Source organism: Nipponia nippon, unplaced genomic scaffold (genome assembly GCF_047370975.1).
Source record: "Nipponia nippon isolate SJK-2023a ecotype South Korea unplaced genomic scaffold, ASM4737097v1 scaffold_53, whole genome shotgun sequence".
Lineage (NCBI taxonomy): Eukaryota > Metazoa > Chordata > Aves > Pelecaniformes > Threskiornithidae > Nipponia > Nipponia nippon.
This window is the reverse complement of record NW_028262373.1, coordinates 324,617-345,588: the sequence shown is the minus strand read 5'-3', so window position 1 is coordinate 345,588 and position 20,972 is coordinate 324,617. Positions and strand designations below refer to the sequence as shown.

At 39.1% G+C, this 20,972-nt stretch overlaps 1 protein-coding gene across 1 annotated transcript; it reads left to right on the top strand.

The window, feature by feature from the left end:
• Positions 1-10,562: 10,562 nt before the first annotated feature.
• On the top strand, positions 10,563-11,503 carry LOC148051820 (olfactory receptor 10C1-like). Its single transcript, XM_087735225.1, is given in 2 exon segments — positions 10,563-10,874; positions 10,877-11,503. Coding segments are annotated over 2 exon segments (939 nt in total).
• The last annotated feature ends 9,469 nt before the right edge of the window (positions 11,504-20,972 follow it).

The following is a 20,972-nucleotide window of genomic DNA, read 5'->3' as shown; positions in this document are numbered from 1 at the left end:
AGCAAGATGATCTAAACTCTGAAAGTGTCCACCTCTCCCCACTAGGTATAAATGTAGTCTAGATGACTGACTCTGGCCAAGACCTTTACAAGGTTAACAGATTTACTAAAGTGATTTGAGTCTCACTCCTAACATAATGTCTATATAAACATTTCCTCCATGTCTGGATGTGAAGATAAAGGTTCACCATATCTGATGTGAGAGAATGAATTATGTTGCTTAGGCACTCCTAGCTTCATGAAATACTGTTGTGTGAAAAGAATTATCAAGGCCTCTTTCACTTTCTCATTCCTCAAGGTGTAGATGAACAGATTTAGTGAAGGTGTGACCACTGAGGACAGCACATTCACAACCTTCTTGATATCAAGAGAAGTCTGTGAAATTCTCATATATATGAATATGGCACTGCCCTTGTATAGAGAGGCGACAGAGATATGAGCACCACAAGTGGAGAAAACCTTTTGTATTCCTGAGGCAGATGTGATCTTCAGCACAGTGGAGAAGATGTACATATAGGAGATGATTGTCCATGTTAAGGAGCCCAGTAAAACCATGGACTGCTGTCACAAAGTCTGCAAGTCTGTCACCACAGGGAAGTTTCAAGAGTGGTTCAGGATTACAGAAGAAATTATCAGTGACATTAGAATGGCTTATGGCAGCCTGAACAGAATGATAATTTGGCTGATTACAAGAAGAAAACTTCCTAGCTAAGAAGCAATGACAAGTTGAAAACACACCTTTGCATTTGTGGGTGCAGGAAACTACATAGCGATCAAAGGACACAACAGGCAGAAGAATGAATGTGGCTATTCCCAGAAAAAAAATAGAAGAAACACTGCTAATGCAATCTGAGAAAGATATAACTTTAGTGTCTGAGACAGAAGGTTCATTAAAATCAATGGTTTAATGGATGTGGTGAAATGGATTTCTAGAAAAGGCAAGTTGAAGAGGAAATACGTAGCAGCATGCAAATCGTGATCTCTCCAAAACCACTGTGCTGCTTGGTTGAATTCCCCAACAGTGTTGACAAGTAAATGCCCAGGAGCATCAGGAATAGTGGAAACTAAAGGCAGTGAGTGACAGACATTCCCAAAAGAATTTATTTAGTCACTGTGCTCTGATTTTCCAAGGGCATTTCTCCTGCATGGAAAATAAATGGGGGTAAATGCAGATAATGTATAAATGTTTTGAACAAAGTAATAAAATCTTGGGATCTTTACAGGAAGCAGATGTATATTTCATCAAAATTTAGGCCACTACATCTCTAATTACACTAGCTAATTATTGCCTAGGAACACAAACTAATTACCTATGAACCCAAATGTCTTGTCTATTTTATTTTCAGAATAATTAAGTGCCTACTTAAGCTAGCATCTGTAGGCTCTAATCTGATACGGGACACATTAAAAGTTGCCTACCTACTATATTTCTCCATTCAGGAAATTCTATAGAGATGTAAAGTTTTTGTTAGGATTTTATACAGAACATAAACAAAAGCTGGAATAGAATACAGTACAGTTAGAGCAGGGTCAACATTGTTAAATGAAGTGATAAACTCATCTGCACATACAAAAGAGGCACAGAGAAACAATGGCAATTCGATTAATAACCTGCCCTGGCTACTGCCGGGCCCATCAGAACAGAGGTACCAGTCCATCAAAGGCCCATTTCCTAAAATTCAGAAAGGCAGATAGGTGCAATAGCTGGGGGAGGGGGACCATGACCCTGATTACAAAGTGCTAAGGAACAAACACCTTACACAAGCTGTCCTAGGAGACCCATCAGACCTGTAAAGCTATCCTAGGAGACTTCTCCCCCACTGGAAGATCCTGGCCAGCTGTATGTGTGTGCATGTGTGTGACAGTCTATAGCAGCAAATGCAGTAGGACTGCCATCTCAGGGGCTCGTATGTCCAAATGCCAGCAGCTGGGGGAGACTTGGATCCAGGGGAGACTGGCAGCTACTGGGCATACTGAGTGTCTGCGCCTGGCTGCTGGAGGCATCTACCTTGTACATTTGTGTATACATATATATGTAAGCATATGTAGATATACATGTATATACATATATACATATGTATATACATATATGTATATATACACATACATGCATATATGTATACATATAAGCACACATATATATATGGCCCCTGAGCTGGGAGGTGGAGATAGTACGCAGAATGAAGTCCCAGTTTTTGAAGAGGTGATAGTCACCAACCTGCTCCTCCATCAGGATGTTCACAAGTCCATGGGGCCGGATGGGATCCACCCAAGGATACTGAAGGAGCTGGCAGAGGAGCTTGCCAAGCCACTCTCCATCATTTATCATCAGTCCTGGTCAACCAGGGAGGTCCCAGGTGACTGGAAGCTAGCAAATGTGATGCCCCTCTACAAGAAGGGTTGGAAGGAGGATCTGGGGAACTACAGGGCTGTCATCCTGACCTCGGTGCCAGGGAAGGTCATGGAGCAAATCATCTTGAGTGCCATTACGCGGCATGTGTGGGACAACGCGGGGATCAGGGTCAGCCAGCATGGGTTTATGAAAGGGAGGTCCTGCTTCACTAGCCTGGTCTCCTTCTATGACAAGGTGACCTGCTTAGTGGATGAGGGGAAGGCTGTGGATGTTGTCTACTTGGACTATAGTAAGGCCTTTGACAATGTCTCCCACAGTATTCTCCTGGAGAAGCTGGCTGCTCACGGCTTGGATAAGTGCACTCTGCGCTCAGTTAAAAACTGGCTGGACGGCCAAGTCCAGAGAGTGGTGGTGAATGGAATCAAATCCAGTCGGCAGCCGGTCACGCGTGGTGTTACCCAGGGCTCAGTGTTGGGGCCAGTCCTGTTCAATATCTTCATTGATGATCTGGATGAGGGGATTGAGTGCACCCTCAGTAAGTTTGCAGATGGCACCAAGTTGGGTGGAAGTGTCAATCTGCTGGAGGGTAGGAAGGCCCTGCAGAGGGTCCTGGCCAGGCTGGATCGCTGGGCTGGGGCCAACTGTATGGGATTCAACAAGGCTCAGTGCTGGGTCCTGCACTTGGGTCACAACAACGCCATGCAACGCTACAGGCTTGGGGAGGAGTGGCTGGAGAGCCGCCTGGTGGAAAAGGATGTGGGGATGTTGGTTGACAGCCGCCTGAACATGAGCCAGCAGTGTGCCCAGGTGGCCAAGAAGGCCAATAGCATCCTGGCTTGTATCAGGAATAGTGCGGCCAGCAGGACCAGGGAGGTGATTGTACCCCTGTACTCAGCACTGGTGAGGCCACACCTCAAGTACTGTGGTTCAGTTTTGGGCCCCTCACTACAAGAAGGACATCAAGGTGCTGGAGCGCGTCCAAAGAAGGGCAACGAAGCTGGTGAAGGGTCTAGAGCACAAGTCTTATGAGGAGAGGCTGAGGGAGCTGGGGTTGTTTAGTCTGGAGAAGAGGAGGCTGAGGGGAGACCTTCTCGCTCTCTACAACTACCTGAAAGGAGGTTGTAGTGAGGTGGGGGTTGGTCTCTTCTCCATAGTAACACGCAATAGGACGAGAGGAAACGGCCTCAAGCTGCACCAAGGGAAGTTTAGGTTGGATATTAGAAAAAACTTCTTCAACGGAAGGGTGGTCAAGCATTGGAACAGGCTGCCCAGGGAAGTGGTTGCGTCTCCATCCCTGGAGGTATTTAAAAGACAGTTAGATGTGGTGCCTGAGGACATGATTTAGTGGTGGACTTGGCAGTGGTGGGTTAACGGTTGGACTTGATGATCTTAAGGGTCTTTTCCAACCTTAACGATTATATGATTCTGTAATTCTATGTAGGCGTGTATATACATATACATGTACACACATATATATTTTGAGGCCTTTGGCAAACACCCTTAATAATATGTTTTAGCTTTTGGTCAGCCCTGAAGTGGTCAGGCAGTTGGATTGGATGATCATTGTAGATGACTTCCAATTGGAACTATTCTATACTATATATATTTTCTCACTATTGGACCTCCATACTGCTCAGCTTGAGAAGGAGGCAGGATGAGACCGCTGTGCCGACTCTGTTTGTTTGAGTGCTCTTTGTGTCTCTGTTTGTATGGCCAGATGTGTATATGTATGTACCTATACTGTATGTAGCATAAATTGCCTACCAGGATTGCATGTTCAGCTTCACTACTGGAAGGAACCAGGGGACTGTGTCGAACTGGAAAGAGCTAGTGCCCTAGAGAGTGCTGCAAGTGGTCCAGATGATGCAGAAGGAAGAATCTTCTAGGCTCCTGTTGTGGTTTAACCCCAGCCAGCAACTAAGCACCACACAGCCGCTTGCTCACTCCCCCACAATGGGATGGGGGAGAGAATCGGAGGAGTAAAAGTGAGAAAACTCATGGGTTGAGATAAAGACAGTTTTATAGGTAAAGCAAAAGCTGTGCGTGCAAAAAAAACAAAGCAAGGAATTCATTTACTATTTCCCATTGGCAGGCAGGTGTTCAGCCATCTCCAGGAAAGGAGGGCTCCATCACGCGTAATTGTTACTGGGGAAGAAAAACGCCATTGCTGAACGTCCCCCCCTTCCTTCTTCCCCCAGCTCTATATACTGAGCATGACATCATATGGTATGGAATAGCCCTGTGGCTAGTCTGGGTCAGCTGTCCTGCCTGTGCTCCCTCCCAGCTTCTTGTGCACCTGGCAGAGCATGGGAAGCTGAAAAGTCCTTGACCAACGTAAGCACTACTTAGCAACAGCTTAGCACTACATAGCAACAACTGAAACATCAGTGTGTTATCAACATTATTCTCATCCTAAATCCAGAACACAGCACTATACCAGCTTCTAAGAAGAAAATTTACTGTATCCCAGCTGAAACCAGGACAGCTCCCAAGATCCTCTGATTGGGTAATCCTAACAAAGATAACACGCAACAACTTTATATTTCAGAAGAATTTGGGTAGAAAAACTGTTAGGCAGAACACGTTGGGTAAAAACATGTCAGGTAGAAAACCAACCTAGTGGGATGTATTCTTCTATAATTTATAGAAAGAAATAAGCATGTCTGGACCTATTACATCCTAAAGTAAGCATTTAAAGCATATCACATGGATTGAAAGCTAAAATTTACTAGTAATCTCTATTAACTATAAAAGTCAAACAACATAAAAAGTTACTTATTCTTTTCAGGGGAAAAGTATGTCTTATTTCCTTTCATAAACAATACAAGGATTTTTTTTAATAACTGATTTTTTTTTTAATAACTGGAGAATAAACATTTCAAGCTCCATCTCTAAAAATTATAAATTGTCATATAAGAAAAAAAAAAAGCTAGAGGGGACTTGCAGAACTCTGAATGGATAAGACTGATTTCCTTCATTACCTCTATTTTCTACATATTCATGTGTATATATGTGTTCTGTATCTATATTATCTATGCTTTTTATCTATATAATATAGATAAATATTTTCCACTGAAAGAAAGTTAGCAGAGCTTCTAAGTAGTTCTGCCCAAACATAAGCATCCAGTGCTATTTTGGATGACTGAGAGTAACCAGGGGAGCCACAAAATATGGTAGATATTATACAGGTCATCTGCATAGGTAGTAGAGGCTCAGGCACTTTTCTGGATAGACATGTAGAGATGAGGCAGGCACCTTTCTTATGGTGCCTTCTCATACAGAGCAGGATTTATCTCATAAATTCAGGGCATCTACATAAGAGCTTTGACTGTGCTTCCAGTAGAAGAGCTAGTTGGTGGAAATCTGGTCACAGTCTAGAAAGCAATTAAGTTTTTCCTGACATAGACAATTACCCTTAGCCAGCTGAACCACCCTCGAGAGCAGCCCGCTGAACATTTTGGAATGCATCTCTTTAGCTATAATGGACTCTTAGACAAATAGATGACAAGGAGACCTGCCTATGCATAACTAAGTTTCAGTGAGGTAAAATGCACTCTGAGACCTCTAATTTGAGCATTGCTGCCCAAGACAGTGCTGGTATAACCTCAGCTGCTGCCAATATCCTGCATATCTGGAAACGGTCCTGAATACCTGTGTCCTGTTTTACAGGATTTCTGGAAACAAACAATTTTTACACCTGATTGAGACATGGTGAGTGACTCCTTCAGTTTCTGTGCTCAGTAGTTTCCATCCCATTGCTTATCCTCTCTCTTTCTAGTCCTAGATGGACCATTTTTAGGTCAGCATTTGTTTTAGCCTAAGGTAGACAGACAAAATGGTCCAGCTGATCTGTATGCTAAAAAGTGCCCAGTTGTCCCTAGTTTCTCAGTCTGGGTGTCTGAACAGTGGCTTCTAATGGAATTTTATACACTGTGGACTATCCTAATTGTCTTCCAGCTGCTATTCACTAGGGTTGTAGGTCTCCCATGTATTCTAGGTCTTCTCTGCCTGCCCTGTTACTAAGGTTTTGAATGCCCTGGGACATCTCAGCTGGCACTAAGCACCTATGAGTCAGCAGGTGGGTCAAGCAGAGAAATTATTACCTCAGATGTAGACTTTTAAGATAGTGAATTATCTAGTTACATGAAATATATCCTACCTTTGGTCTGTCTGTTCCTCAACTTGTTAGCTATCTTTTTCTTTTGACTCTCCTTCCCTGGGGGAGTTACATCTCACTTTAACATCCTATCCTATGGCATGATGTTAAAGCTAAGTAAGTGGTCTAGGCCCTCTTTATACTCAGTCAGAAGAACAGGGCTTCCCCAGGGGAAGTTAATCTTGGAAACTGATTTTAAGGGTGGGAGCAACGGACATATCAAGCTTTCAATCCCTCTCCATTGATCATGGATATCAACTACCTGTGAGAAAGATGTCCTGCTGGAGCACTGGGCCCCTAGCAAGGCCACTGCAGGAAATGACAAGAGTGATTAAAACAAGTAAACGGCAAAGATGCTTTTGAGCATGGAAACAGTGCGTGGAAAACATGTTAATGTGTTGCTCTGGTATGCAGACTGCATATAAGATAACTGGCTTATGCTTTATTGTAACTAGGTAGAGGAATTAAAGGCAAAGGAGAATGATTTGTCTTAGAGGCTGTAAGAGGTAAACAATATGTTATCAATATGAACAAGAAAATTCACTGCTGGCTCATATTCAGCCAGTTGTCAGCCAACACCCCCAGGTCCTTTTCCACTGGGCAGCTTTCCAGCCACTGTTCCCCAAGCCTGTAGCGTTGCATGGGGTTGTTGTGACCCAAGTGCAGGACCCAGCACTGAGCCTTGTTGAACCTCATACAATTGGCCCCGGCCCAACGATCCAGCCTGGCCAGGACCCTCTGCAGGGCCTTCCTACCCTCCAGCAGATTGACACTTCCACCCAACTTGATGTCATCTGCAAATTTACTGAGGGTGCACTCAATCCCCTCATCCAGATCATTGATAAAGTTATTAAACAGAACTGGCCCCAATACTGAGCCCTAGGGAACACCATTTGTGACCGGCCACTAACTGGATTGAACTCCATTCACCACAACTCTTTGGGTCCGGCCACCCAGCCAGTTTTTTACCCAGCAAAGCGCATGTCCGTCCAAGCTGTAAGCAGAGAGTTTCTCCAGGAGAATGCTGTGGGAAACAGCGTAAAAAGCTTTACTAAAGCCCAGGTTAACAACATCCACAGCCTTTCCTTCATCCACTAAGCAGGTTACCTTGTCATAGAAGGAGATGAGGTTAGTCAAGCAGGACCTGCCTTTCATAAACCCATGCTGACCGGGCCCAATCCCCTGGTTGTCCTGTACATGCTGTGGGATGGCACTCAAGACGATCTGCCCCATAACCTTCCCTGGCATTGAGGTCAGACTGAGAAGCCTGTAGTTTCCTGGATCCTCGTTCTGGCCCTTCTTGTAGATCAGCGACACTGGTTGTTTGTTTGGAAGGAGTTCTGGTGAAAAATGGGAAGTGCAAAGGTAATGAAAAGTGAGTCAAGAAACAGAAGAAACAATGAATGAGATATAAAATCAGGTAAAGCCCAAAGGAGGCAAGGATCTTTCAAAGGTAGGAGTGCCAACACCTATGGACAGTAATGAAGCTGATCTGTGACTCAAAGGCTGCTTGGATGCCAGAATGAACACCCTTGGATAATCTGCATGAGTTTCTACCATGCCAACATACAAAAGGCTTTTTGGGCAAGGATGGGAAAGGGAAGTATGAGCTTGAACCCTAATATTAAGTTGTTTCAGTAAGGAACTGTAATTCAATAGCAATCATGCACAATTCATAACCTCTGAGAGTGACAATTAGTATCTTTATTGCAGTGTATACTAGTGTGCAAAAGTGTATAATTTTAGACCTAAAATGATGTGTTTATCTATAATAAAAAGGTATGTATCTGGGCCAATTGCTTTAGCCTCCCTTTATGTTCAAAGGGGAGAAACAGTCCAATTTAAAACATTATTAGTCTCATCTGTCTGAGGATGATCTTAAAGACCCTGTAGAAGACCTCATCATTAAGCATAAAAAGACTCTAGCCAAATATCTCAAAAACAGGTGTCTCCATTTTAGATATCTGAAAGCAGGTGAATAAACCCAGTCTTCAAAAGAAGTCTTCAAAAGAAGTCTTAGAAGAACCATTTTTTGGTTCTGAGAATATTAAGAAACCTTTAGAAAGGATCATGGGTAGAGTTGGTATTCATAATACCTATCTTTAGCAGCTAAAAAGTAGGTTAGTTCCCTCAGGAATAAGAAGTGCATTTCAAGGAAGCTCAGAGGAATGAATTTACTGAAGTTATTCTTTTGTTTATCTTTAATCCAGAGTTCAAAAGCTAGAGCTTTAGGATACTTATACTGTGATAAGTCTGTAGCCTTGGAAATATGTGATGAAGTGAAATTATTAACCTCATGAAAGTCATGATTTAAACATTTTCTACAGTTTTTCCATGAAGCACTGAAGGACAGTCAGTGGTAGGTTTTTTATGTCACAGATGTATGAAGTTATTCATCTGCATGTTAGGTCAGTCACATTCCTGGAAATAAACTGGAAATAAATTCCAACTTAGTTATGTAATTTTGGCCCTGACGTCATGCTTCTGAGGACTGTCAAAAGCATGAGACTTATAGCAGAGATAACCATGGTACAGATTTCTTGTTGATAAGAGATGTTAAGAGCATAGCTATTTGGTAGTCACATACCAAAGGTCTGCAAGATAAACTACTTAAATCAGGCTTTTCCTTCTTCATTGATCTTCAAGAGCTGCTGAACTAAAAAATACATTTTTTACTCTTGCCTATGGGAACTGATTGTTCACCATATGATGGTTTTGAAATTAGTTCTAAATTTTTAACATGGGAAAAGCAGCGATAGCAACTGCATCCTGAGTTCTTCCATTGGTCTACAACATGTGTAACTAGATTGCTTCTGGGATCATTCTTTCTGACACTGAAGCTGGAACAATTTAGTGTTTATATTACTTCAAGAACTGTTCTTTTTGGCAGTATGAATGGGACCTCACTAGTTTTCACTCTGTGTTTTTGGCCCAACCTTCCATCCCTATCTCAGCAGGATTTATATCCTCAAATGAATGTGGACTGTACCCCTCCCCCTAGAACTTCCTCTTCAAATTTTTATAAGAAAGCATAAATATGATCAGCCTGTGTGACAACTTTCTCATTTATTTGGGTGCATTATGAAGTAATAGTAACTACTTCAAAGCCAAAGACAGCTTTTGCTATTCCAGTAGGACATTTGGGTTTATATAGAAGGGTACTCCAAGTTATTTAAAACTGGAGAGACCAGAAGGGGTGTCTGTGATTCCAACTAATATAGATACACCATGCTTACCAACCAACCTGTGAGTAACAGCTATCCCTTATTGCTCCAATCAGCACTAGTGAGTCTCAGTGTACAGTATATAGTGCTGGGGAAAATCATCTCTCCTGCTTCACTGAAAGTGCTTGGAGGAGAATGCTTTTCTGGAGACCCCATCATCTGGCTTCTCTTTCTTTTTCTTGTTCCACCACTCTCCCCACAAGGTAACTTCAGAATATGACTGCCATCAGCTGTGGATCCCACAAGTAAATCCTTATGCATGCAAAGCCTGTCTTTAACCCTTTAACTTGTTGTGTAGCCTAGCAATGAATACACTCACAAGATACTTTGGACCAATTGGCCTTGGGAGCAGCAATCATCCCCTGGAGCAGATCACTTAGATAACAGAGAAATTATCTTTGTACTATTCAAATGCTGCTACTGATGTACTGATGCTGTTGGAACTTGAAGTGATTAGTTCATAAAAAGATATCTGCTATAAACATTTTTTTTTCTTGTTCTACAGGATAAAAACTGTAGCTGAGTGTTTGAAGACAGTAGTAAATGTGAAAATTTCAAAGGCAATGCTATGAAAGAAGAAAAATCAGCCAAAAAAAAAAAAAAGAGAGATTAAATTATATGCATAAGACTGCCTGATTTACTTCAGAACTTTTTATAATCTGTTCAGAAGATCTTTTAAAAATGTGGATCATTTCTAAATTCTACTCATCCTTTTGCCTATTCAATCAGTCAATTGTATTTTGATTGCCAGTTTGTCTGGCTGTTTACAACTGCATCAACTGCTGAGCCCTAAATGAAGAGAGAATAGTTCTACTAGATACCAAAGTGGGATGATTCCCGTGAACATCAGTGAAGTGAGTGAACTCAGACTTCTGGGTTTTTCTGAAGTCTCTCACTTGCATCCTTTGCTCTTTCTAGTCTTATTTTCTCTTTACATCCTCACCTTGATGGCTAACACAGTGATTGCTCTGATAATAAATAATGATAACGCCCTTCACACCCCTATGTATTTCTTCCTCACTCAGCTGTCCTATTTGGATATCTGCTATTTGTCAGTCATTGTCTCAAAGATTCTTGAGAATCTAATTGTGGGAACAACAGGTATTTCCAAGATAGGATGTGCAATGCAAATATTTTTCTTCCTTTTTTTTTTGGAGTTGCAGAATGTTTTCTCTTGGCTGCCATGTCATTTGACTGTTATGTGGCAATATGCTACCCCTTGCATTACACTATCATTATGAACAGTAGAGTCTGCAAAACCCTGATTGCTGGAACTTACATTTGTGGGACTGCTGTAGGCTTAGTACATATCATCGTAACATTCAGCTTACCGTTCTGTGGTCTTGCCATCAACCACTTCTTGTGTGAGATTCAATTCCTCTTGGAGCTGCTTTGTGGTAACACTTCCCCAAGTGAAATTCAAGTCATTGTGGTGGCTGTCTTTGCTATTGTGGGTCCCTTCTTACTGATCATTTATTCATATATTTGCATCATTTCCACAATTCTTAAGATGTCATCTACTGAAAGCCAGCAGAAAGCATTTTACACTTGCTCCTCACACCTTTTAGTTGTGACTCTTTTCTATGGGACAGCAAGCTCCATGTATTTGCTGCCAAAATCCAGCTACTCTGCATCTGTTGATAAGGTGCTCTCACTTTGTTATACTGTGGTGACTCCTTTATTGAATCCTATTATCTATAGTTTGAGGAATAAGGAGATGAAAGGAGCCCTGAGAAAAAGATGGAGAAATATTAATATTGTGTGGAAATGAAATAGAATGTTGCCATTGTTTCAGATGGGTTTAGTGGTATTTTTCACTGTAAATTCTTGTTTAGTAAAAATAATTTCCAAATAATTTCCAAGAATATTTCATCTTTTGGGAAGGGAAGAGGGGGAAGAGTGGAGATTTACAGCCATTTATAACTACAGTGTTAGCAGAGTTGTTAGGACTTTGAAAGGAAACTTCTTCCAAATACTTAAGAAATTCTTACATAAATAAACCTTTTTTTTTTTTTCTTTTTCCTTGCTATTTGTCAGAAACTTTAAAATTGTCTTTTACATTTTCTGACTTTTTGAACAAAAGCATAATGTTCAGGAGCCTGATTTTACTGAAAGAATTGAGAAGAATAAGTATTCATCAGTTTGCGTTAATTTCCGGAAAATGTTCAGTAAATTTCTTTGGGGAAAGGAGAGGACATAATTAAAGTTAGAATAAAGAGTCCAGGAAATTACTGATTACCAATTCTTAGTTCTGAGATTGTTATTGACAAAAAGAAGTGAGCACAATTGTGTTCCTGCACCAGAGATCTTTGTTTAATTTCAGAGTCATTGTTTTAAACATTTTAGGGCAAGTCTAGACTTAATTTTTTGTGGATGAAGAACAGTCTATGAAGTGTAGAATTTGGATCAAAATCTCTTGTTACTTTCGTACATGGTTTTCACCTTTAATATTTGTACTACTGATTGTTATGATGGTGTTATTAGGACATATTTGACTTTATTAACTAAAGAGATTTGCACTCCATGACTGAAAAGGTAGGATTCACATGCCCTAATTTAAGTGTATAAAGGTCACTCATCTAAGTCTGGGATAATAAATCTAATATTTCTTTGGAAAGGGAGGCAAATAGCTTCCCCTAGAAAGAAATTTTTCCTATCTATTGTAGGTATCTCTTTCAGAAGATGAGACATCTTCTGAAACTACCAATTTGGAGACTATAGAGGTGAGATTCACTAGCCTAAGGATGAATTTTTAATTCCATCTCATATGCCTTAAGTAACCAAAGGCATTTCTCAGATATGACTCAGGATCTATGGGAGACTCAAACCCTTCTGCAATGACGATGAGAAGACAGTAAGGGAATTCTAAAACATCTAATATGCACCTAGGTTGTGCTTTCTTAAGTAGTGGATTTCTACCATAAATTGAACCTGGAGTCCTGTTCAGATATGCCCAGTGAAGGCAGATGAATTCCACCCCAAATACAGAAATCCACAAATGCATTAGAGAAGCTGAATTAACACCATTAATAACAGCAAGAAAAAAGGAACTATCTTCCATGTATTTGAAGAGAATGCAAGTTAGTTGCCTTGCCAAAACACCAAACAGCTCTCATAACTACTCCCATAGCTGCTCCAGCTGATTTGCAGGCACCAGATACTTTTTTCCACATATTCCATAACTGCTTTACCAAAATCCCTAAGACAAACAGAAAAGCAAAACTTAGAATAGGACCGATAAACCCACCAGATTGCTTCTTTCTTTTAAAGGACACACTTTTACTACTCAAGTTTTTAATAAATTTGTGGCCCTTTATCAGGACATGTGTCTGGTGTTCTGCAGCCTTTGTCCTGTAAATCTCTTATGAAGATTGCTTATGAAGGGCAAAAGAAATATTATTGTTTTAAAAAACAAAAAATATCTTAAAAGTGATGAAGTATTTGTGGCTGTTAAAGTTCCCCTTGAGAACCAGAACTTGCAGTTCTACATCCATAGCCCTGTGTCACTTTAAAAAGATTCTTTTGTAGGCCTCCAGCACATCCAAGGGCCTGATACTTGCAATTATAGACAGATTTCTCAGCGGCAAAGGGGGCACCAATTGAAATAATGTAAATTCTACTTAAAAAATAAGAAAAAAAACTTTTTTAGTGTTAGAGTAGTCATATGCTGGAATGGCTTTCCTGGAGAGGCTCTGAAGTCCTCATCCTTGGAGATATTCAAAAGGCAACTGGAAAAGACTTTAAGCAGCTCTAGTTGGCCCTGCTCTGAGCAGAGAGTGTTAAACTGTGGCTCTCTAATGGTCCCTTCCAGCCTCAGCTATAGTGTTCTTGATGATCTGGGCCTAATGTAATTCATCATATTGTCTGGAGCAATTTCAAAGCTAGCAACAGTTATGCTTGAGATCTTACAGTGAAATTACCTGAAGTCAGGAGAGAAACAATAACAAAGCAGCAAGGCTAAGAGGGCTTTCTTTCATCTAATCCTGTAAATATCGTGTTTATTGAAATCTAAGCTAATTTTCTTTGCTTCTTCTGTATTCAGCAGTTTGAAAAGCCCAGTCGTCTTTTTGAACCCACCAAAAAAGGAATTTCTTTTTTCAAATGAAAAAGAAACAGGAAATAGCAAAAAAAAGGCCAAGTATCTTAGTCCTATTGTATGTCAGCAGTGATGTAAACTCTTAGAGAATGATTAATCTTGTGAAATGTAGATAACTGCAGTACTGGTTACTGCATCTTAGCAAATTTGTATAGACCTCCTTTATTAGCAAAAATATTCTAGATTGTAATTAATCTTACCCTAAAGAAACATAGAATCACAGAATCATAGAATGCTTTGGGATGGAAGGGACCTTTAAAGGTCATCAGGTCCACGCCCCCCTGCAATTGGCAGGGACATCTACAACCAGATCAGGTTGCTCAGAGCCCCATCCAGCCTGGCCTTGAATGTTTCCAAGGATGGGGCATCTACCACCTCTCTGGGCAACCCGGTCCAGTGTTTCACTACCCTCATTGTAAAAAATTTGTTCCTTATATCCAGCCTGAATCTACCCTCTTTTAGTTTAAAACCATTACCCCTTGTCTTATCGTTACTGGCCCTTCTAAAAAGTCTGTCCCCATCTTTCTTGTAAGCCCCCTTTAAGTACTGAAAGTCTTGGTCTTTTCTTATATGTAGACACATGTGATATAGACACATAATCCTGATCAGATAGGGTATTCCCTGGTAGCCTTAAATGTCCCCACTGTGGTTTTTATTTGATCATTTTTGCAGCATGACTCTTTCAGAAGAGGCCATTTGATTGAACATAGCCACTCTAATGTTCTATAACTGTTAATGAAATTCTTTATATTAAATACCCAAAACCTAAATGTAATTGGAAAGGAAAGGACATGAATGACTCCTTAAATTAATCCTTCATTCTTGGAAATAATTGTAAATATAAACACCATAATTGTACAATGTTCTTAATTCTATGTCATCTGAATTTTTATCTTGAGAGCTTGAAATTCCACAGAAGAATTACAAGGTGGATCTCTTTTGCAGAAGCTTAACATGTTTGTTTTTATTTATATCCTAATTTGTACAAAAATGTTGATTAAAATAGAAAAGGAAAAATATTTTTTCAGCATTAATTACAACAGAAAATGAGCTGGCAATAAGAGATTCAATTCATCATCTTTTCAAATCTCATCTTTGATTTAAAATGTAAAAGCATATTTGAGACATATTTCATATCACTGCTGATGTAATCAGAAAATAATGTACCATATGAGCTGAAGGACTTATACTGAGAGGATGTTTAATTTATTTATAATGGAGGGCATGGATTGTTGATTTAATCACATCTTTACTTTCACTATGCCAAAGATAAGTAGAAGTGATTTAGTGGTAGTTATAAAAGGTTGGAGAGACAGAGACTCTAAGATAAATTTAGAAATTCTGTTCTTCAGGAACAATTGATTTCATCTTGGACTTATCGCATATACTCTCTGAATGATGGTCTCAATATCTATCAAGTGATTATTAGCATGGATACCTAACATAGATTAGGTATGAGATTTCTGACATGCAACTGGGAGCTACAACAGCTATAAGAGGTTCATAACATTTTGCAATGACATTTGTGGGACAGATGCAATATTCCTGGACATCTAAAATGACACTAAACATCTTTATTTAGGCATCAGAATATCCATATATCTACATTTGAAGTGGGTGTCTAAGCTGTCACTGTGGACTACAGATGCCAGGTACACTTTTTCAGTAGATTCAATCTCCAGACTACATTAACTTTATGGATTTGTTCCTTTTGACTATGATGGGAATTCAGACATCCAGTGGGCTTGTACACACCTGCAAATAGGTGTCTGGATCTGGAGTCAGATTACATCCCAAATGATTGATATTTATGTGCCCAAAACAGCATAGACTGAAGAAAAACCACAGGCACAAAGCTTGGGACCTCCTTCTCCAGGCTTGACTCAATAGTGTGAAGGCAAACTTCTATTAATATCTCACACATCCTAGGATAATGGACAGATATGGGAAGTCTGTGAGATAAAACACAGAACCTACAGCAAACCTTTGCTCTTCCACAGGAACAGTTTGAGTCCATAGAAGTCCATTCAGCATCCCAGTTGAATCTAGATATCTACCATTAGGCAACTAACTCACATTCTCTTTAAATATATGGAGGACAGCTCCTTTTTCTTGCTATTAATAATACCTTCTCTAATTCATTTGTGGATTTCTGTATTTGGGGTAGAATTCATCTGGTTTCACTGGGCATATCTGAACAGGACTCCAGGTTCAATTTATGGTAGGGATCCACTACTTCAAAAAAAAAAACCACCTAGGTGCATTGTAGATGTTTTAGAATTCCTTTACTGTCTTCTGATTATCACTGCAGAGGGGTTGTAAACTTCAATTGTATCACCTGAAACAATGGAAATATTCTATTTCATTTCCACACAAAATTAGTTTTCCTTCATCTTTTTCTCAGAGCCCCTTTCACCCTTCATTCCTCAAACTATAGATAATAGGGTTCAATAAAGGAGTCACTGGGGTTTTTTAGTTTGGTTGTCACCTCCTATGTCATGAGCAGCTTTGATGATAAACCCTTTAGCTGAAGAGAGGAAATTTACTTTCCCCACCTGCTGTTCTCATCTTCTTGCTGTCTCTATGTTCTACATGGCAAAGGGAATAGTGCAGAGCGCTCCGACAGCTAACAAGCTAGGAGAAGTTAAAAAATTTTGTCTCTACTCTGCCTTTTCTTGCCCCCCCTAATTAATTCTATTATATATAAGAGCAATAAGGATGTCATGAGAGCCCTGGGGAAAAAAAAAAAAAAAAAAAAAACAAGATGAAAAAAAGGAAGTGTTTTCTTAGAAGAGTATTTCTAAATAGACTTTGTCATCTCCAACATGTTTATAACAAATACATAATGTAGCTCTTTAATTTGAAAGTGTCAATAATACCTGAAGAAGTCAGGAAATCAGGTTCTTATGATCCTGCTTTTGCTTTTTTATTCTTTTTATTCATATAAATATATATTTGTATATATAAAATAGATACTATAGATACACAGCACATACTTCTAACAATTAGCAGAGTAGGTGAGAAAAATGAATATAAACAAAAATCTTAAATCTGTTTTATCTATTAATCTATTAGCCCATACCCAGAGTAAAAAAAGCAAACAAAATACACTTGTATTTAATAAAACAAAAATTCCACATAGCATTTAGAAGGCTGTAAAATATGTTAAGAGACAAAATCAGGCTAGATTTAAAGAAAAAGAAAAAGTATAAAGCGTATAACTATTGAGCTCTTACTCCATGAACTGGGTATCAGTATTCTTTAGCTGGAATAATAAACCCCATCTCTATTTTTTTGTACAAAATCTGTCATTTTAAACCTGGTGGTACTCACCAATGGTGAGACTAAGCTCAAGATTATAGTTGATAAATTTAGATAACTAAATATAAGAGTTTTCATGTCTGCTAAACTTCAGTACTTCCATTATAATCAATGTTTAGTTGGTTAACTGACTACTGTTACGTAACATGAAAACATGTGAGCTCTAATTGCGCCTTCCTCAAACTGAAGAACAGACACTGATTTTTTTTATGAAACATAAGCAGTCAGTACCATTAAGAACTCTAGTACACAACAAATTCACTTGAAATGGGAAAATTTACTAAAGAATTACTAAGAAAGTGAGTAAAAAGAAAAAAAAAATAGGAGGAATCACATCAGACAATTTCTTAGAAATCCAACCAAAAAAATAAACCTGTAAATTATGGACAGCACCTTCTAGGGGATCAGTGTCTTTTGTATCTATTTAATACCTTGTTTGTCTGACTAGGTCATTTCTTTTGAACTAATAGTATCTATTCTATACTTAACAAAAACATTAAAAATAATAAAAGATTAAAACTCTGTAGATTGCAGGACTAGTCTATAACTTTTAACTTCTATAAAACTAAAATAGCTAGAGTACAGATGAATAGTGGCATATAGGCTCTTCATATCACTTAGGAATCTAATGATCCTAGATTTTAATGAGAATTTTTGAGTGCAACGCAACTAACCTAACCCTATAGCAAGCAGGGAGCATAATGTAAGCCTTTGCATAATGTCACACATTGCATCCAAAGACAGACATCAGAAGAGCTACAGTATAATATTAAGCAACACCCGGAAGAGATTCCAACCACTGGATTGTAGTCCTTACTGTTAGATTCTTAGAACAATCCAAAATCATTTATGTCATATATGTCATCAGGTATGTCATGTGCACTATCCCCATGAAGAAGTTCCTTTGAAACTGTAGACCTCTCAGACTTCTGGGGTTTTTAATTAAAGTTAGAGGAAATGAATGACATTCACAGTTCCCATCTCCCAGTGAACCTTTCATTTGGATATTTCATTTATTTAGTATTTTTTAGACCTTTGCTAAGGCAGAGACAGAAGGATATTCATGTACTTACTTCCTAGTAACAGTACTCCAATTCTTATTAAAACATGGGATTCCAGGAGAAACAAATCATGTAAGTAGCTTTAGAAATGTGTGATTTAGACATCTGTATATGAAATAGTCATCCTAGACTTCTTTAACAGTCAGTGGAGAGCAACAGGCAATTTTAGAGCAATGTTTATTTAATTATTTCAGATGCCTTGTTTAGTGTGTTGAATTGCATAGTAATTGTGCTGTTTTTCCCTAGTCACTGTAAAGGCAGTCCAGCATGAGTAGTTCAGATGGCCATTTCTACACTGTAAATGTATGCTCTTATGAATCCAACCCTCTACGATTAAATGGGAGTTCCATACATAAACACCTCTATGAGACATATTCTGTGTTACTTAGAGCCATGTTTCCCTTCTAATAAGCCTCACCAATGCTTTCTTGACCTCTGTGTTCCTCCGGCTGTAAATAATTGGATTTAACATTGAGGATAGAATATTGTATAAGATAGAGAAGATTTTGTCCTTCCAAGGGGAATGAAAAGAGTTTGGTTTCATGTACATGTAGATGGCACTTCCATAGAACAGAACTACAACCATCAAATGTGAGATGCAGGTGGAAAAGGCCTTTTCTCTTCCCTTGTCAGAGTTTATCGTCAAAATTGCTACCAAAATGTCCTTGTAGGAGAAAACAATGAAAGTGATAGGCATCAGCAGAGTGAAGAGACATCCCACTTGAGTGACCAGCTTGATCAGTTAGGTATCAGCACGTCAGCTGCAGTACAGCAGGCATCTCACAGAAAAAGTGATCAATCACACTGGGATGACAGTAAGGCAGCCTCCATGTCAGGACAGCGTGTGCAATTGGCAGTACCAGGACACTCACCCATGAGAGTGAAGTTAATGATGTGACATAATTCCTGTTGCTCATGGTCATTGTGTACTGGAGTGGGAGACATACGGCCACATGTCGGTTGTAGGCCGTAACTGCCAGGAGGATGCATTCAGTAGTTGCCAGCACAAGAAACACATACATTCAAACTGCACAGCCAGTTAATGAGATAGTTCTTCTCTGAGCTAGAAAGCTAACGAGCAATGGAAGAAAAGTGCTGGAAGGGTAACATATATCTATGAGAGAGAAATGCCTGAGGAAGCAGTACATTGGAATACGCAGATGAGGATTCAGGTGGCTAAGATTGAAGATAAGTAAGTTTCCTAGCAATGTTATAATGTAGATAAGGGCAAACAAGCCAAGTATGGATCACTGCAACTTTAGATCACCAGGCAGACTAAGAGGGTGAATTCTGTCAGTAGTGTTTACTGTTGTTTCTGTTTGGAACCATGGTCTCTTCAGTGACAAAAATAAATAGACTGTGATAGAAAGACAGATAAGATATTCAACAGCCATGGTTGTCTTATGCATAGAATTTTTTTTCCCCTACATAATTTTGTACACAACATACAGATAATGGGACTCCTATTAATTATACAAGTGTACAGTGTAGAAATCCACATCTGAACTAATTGTCCAGCCATCACTTAACAGACTTATGTGAGTGATGTATGTCATCATAAGAACCAGAGGAATTGCTTCCTCCCTGAACTATTTCTTTGACACTACTATGTACAAGAATGAGAAGTGTGACTCATGTCAGCTACCATTAGTTTCTTATTATGGAGATGTCTACAACTGACTGAGTCAATTCAGTGGTCCTCACCCCACTGATTACACAAAATATAGACACACATGCCCTTCCGGAGTGCAATCTGCCTGCCTCTTTTGGATGAGAATGTTAGACTGCACAGTGAAGATTATATATGAGCAGAAGTCAGTCTGTAATTCTTCTGGATCACTCTTAGATCACTCCAAGCAAAAGTGACATGAAATGTAAAAAAAAAAAAAAAACAAATTAAAAAACCCAAAACTGACAAATGTATTTTTACAGTTAAAAACCCTATTTTCTGTTCAATGTTACAGAAAAAAAAAATAGGTTAAAGATGCAGTTGTAGTCAAAGAAACATTAGGAATGGTCAGCATTCAGATTTTTGCTTTAAAAAAATGCAGTAATGTGGATGACATCTTAAATGGGGAGATGGAGAAAGTGGAAAGTAGGGAAATAATACATGCTTGTCTTATTGAACATTTAACTCTCCTAAGATTCATTGCAGATTTGGGTTTTCCTAGGCTGAAAAAAGTGAAGTTCAAATTCAGGTTCCATAAATGAAGAATCTTACATATACCTCAAGGTGTTATTGACTTGGGAATCAAAACTGCCTCACACCTTCTACATGATCAACAGAACGCTCTTACTAAAGGTGGCTGATTAACATACAAAAACAGAAGTTCCTTTTTTTTCCCTGTGATTACAGAAAAAATAATATAGCATTTTATCCCTTGATTCAGCACCTAAACTTAAGTGGAGTATGTCCTCAATTGCCTTTGCTTATTTCTCAGCTAGAAATAAGAATACAAAGGGGTTTAGCTTATGTGCACCTGTAATTCCGTTTATGAAGTTTTCAACTAAGAACATGCTTTCTTGACCTCATGAATGACATCTTTTGGCATTTAATAGAAAAGTCAAATTCCACTTGTATAATTTATAAGAGAAATTCTACAAATGCTTGAATTTTTCATAAGCCAAATTTGTCATTGTTTTCCATTCACTCAGAGACTCTTAAAAATTACTCACAGAGGTATTGCTATTTCTTATATGGAAGAAAGAGAAAATATTTATCATGATCTTAGCTATTATCTACAGAAAGATAGAAAATACAG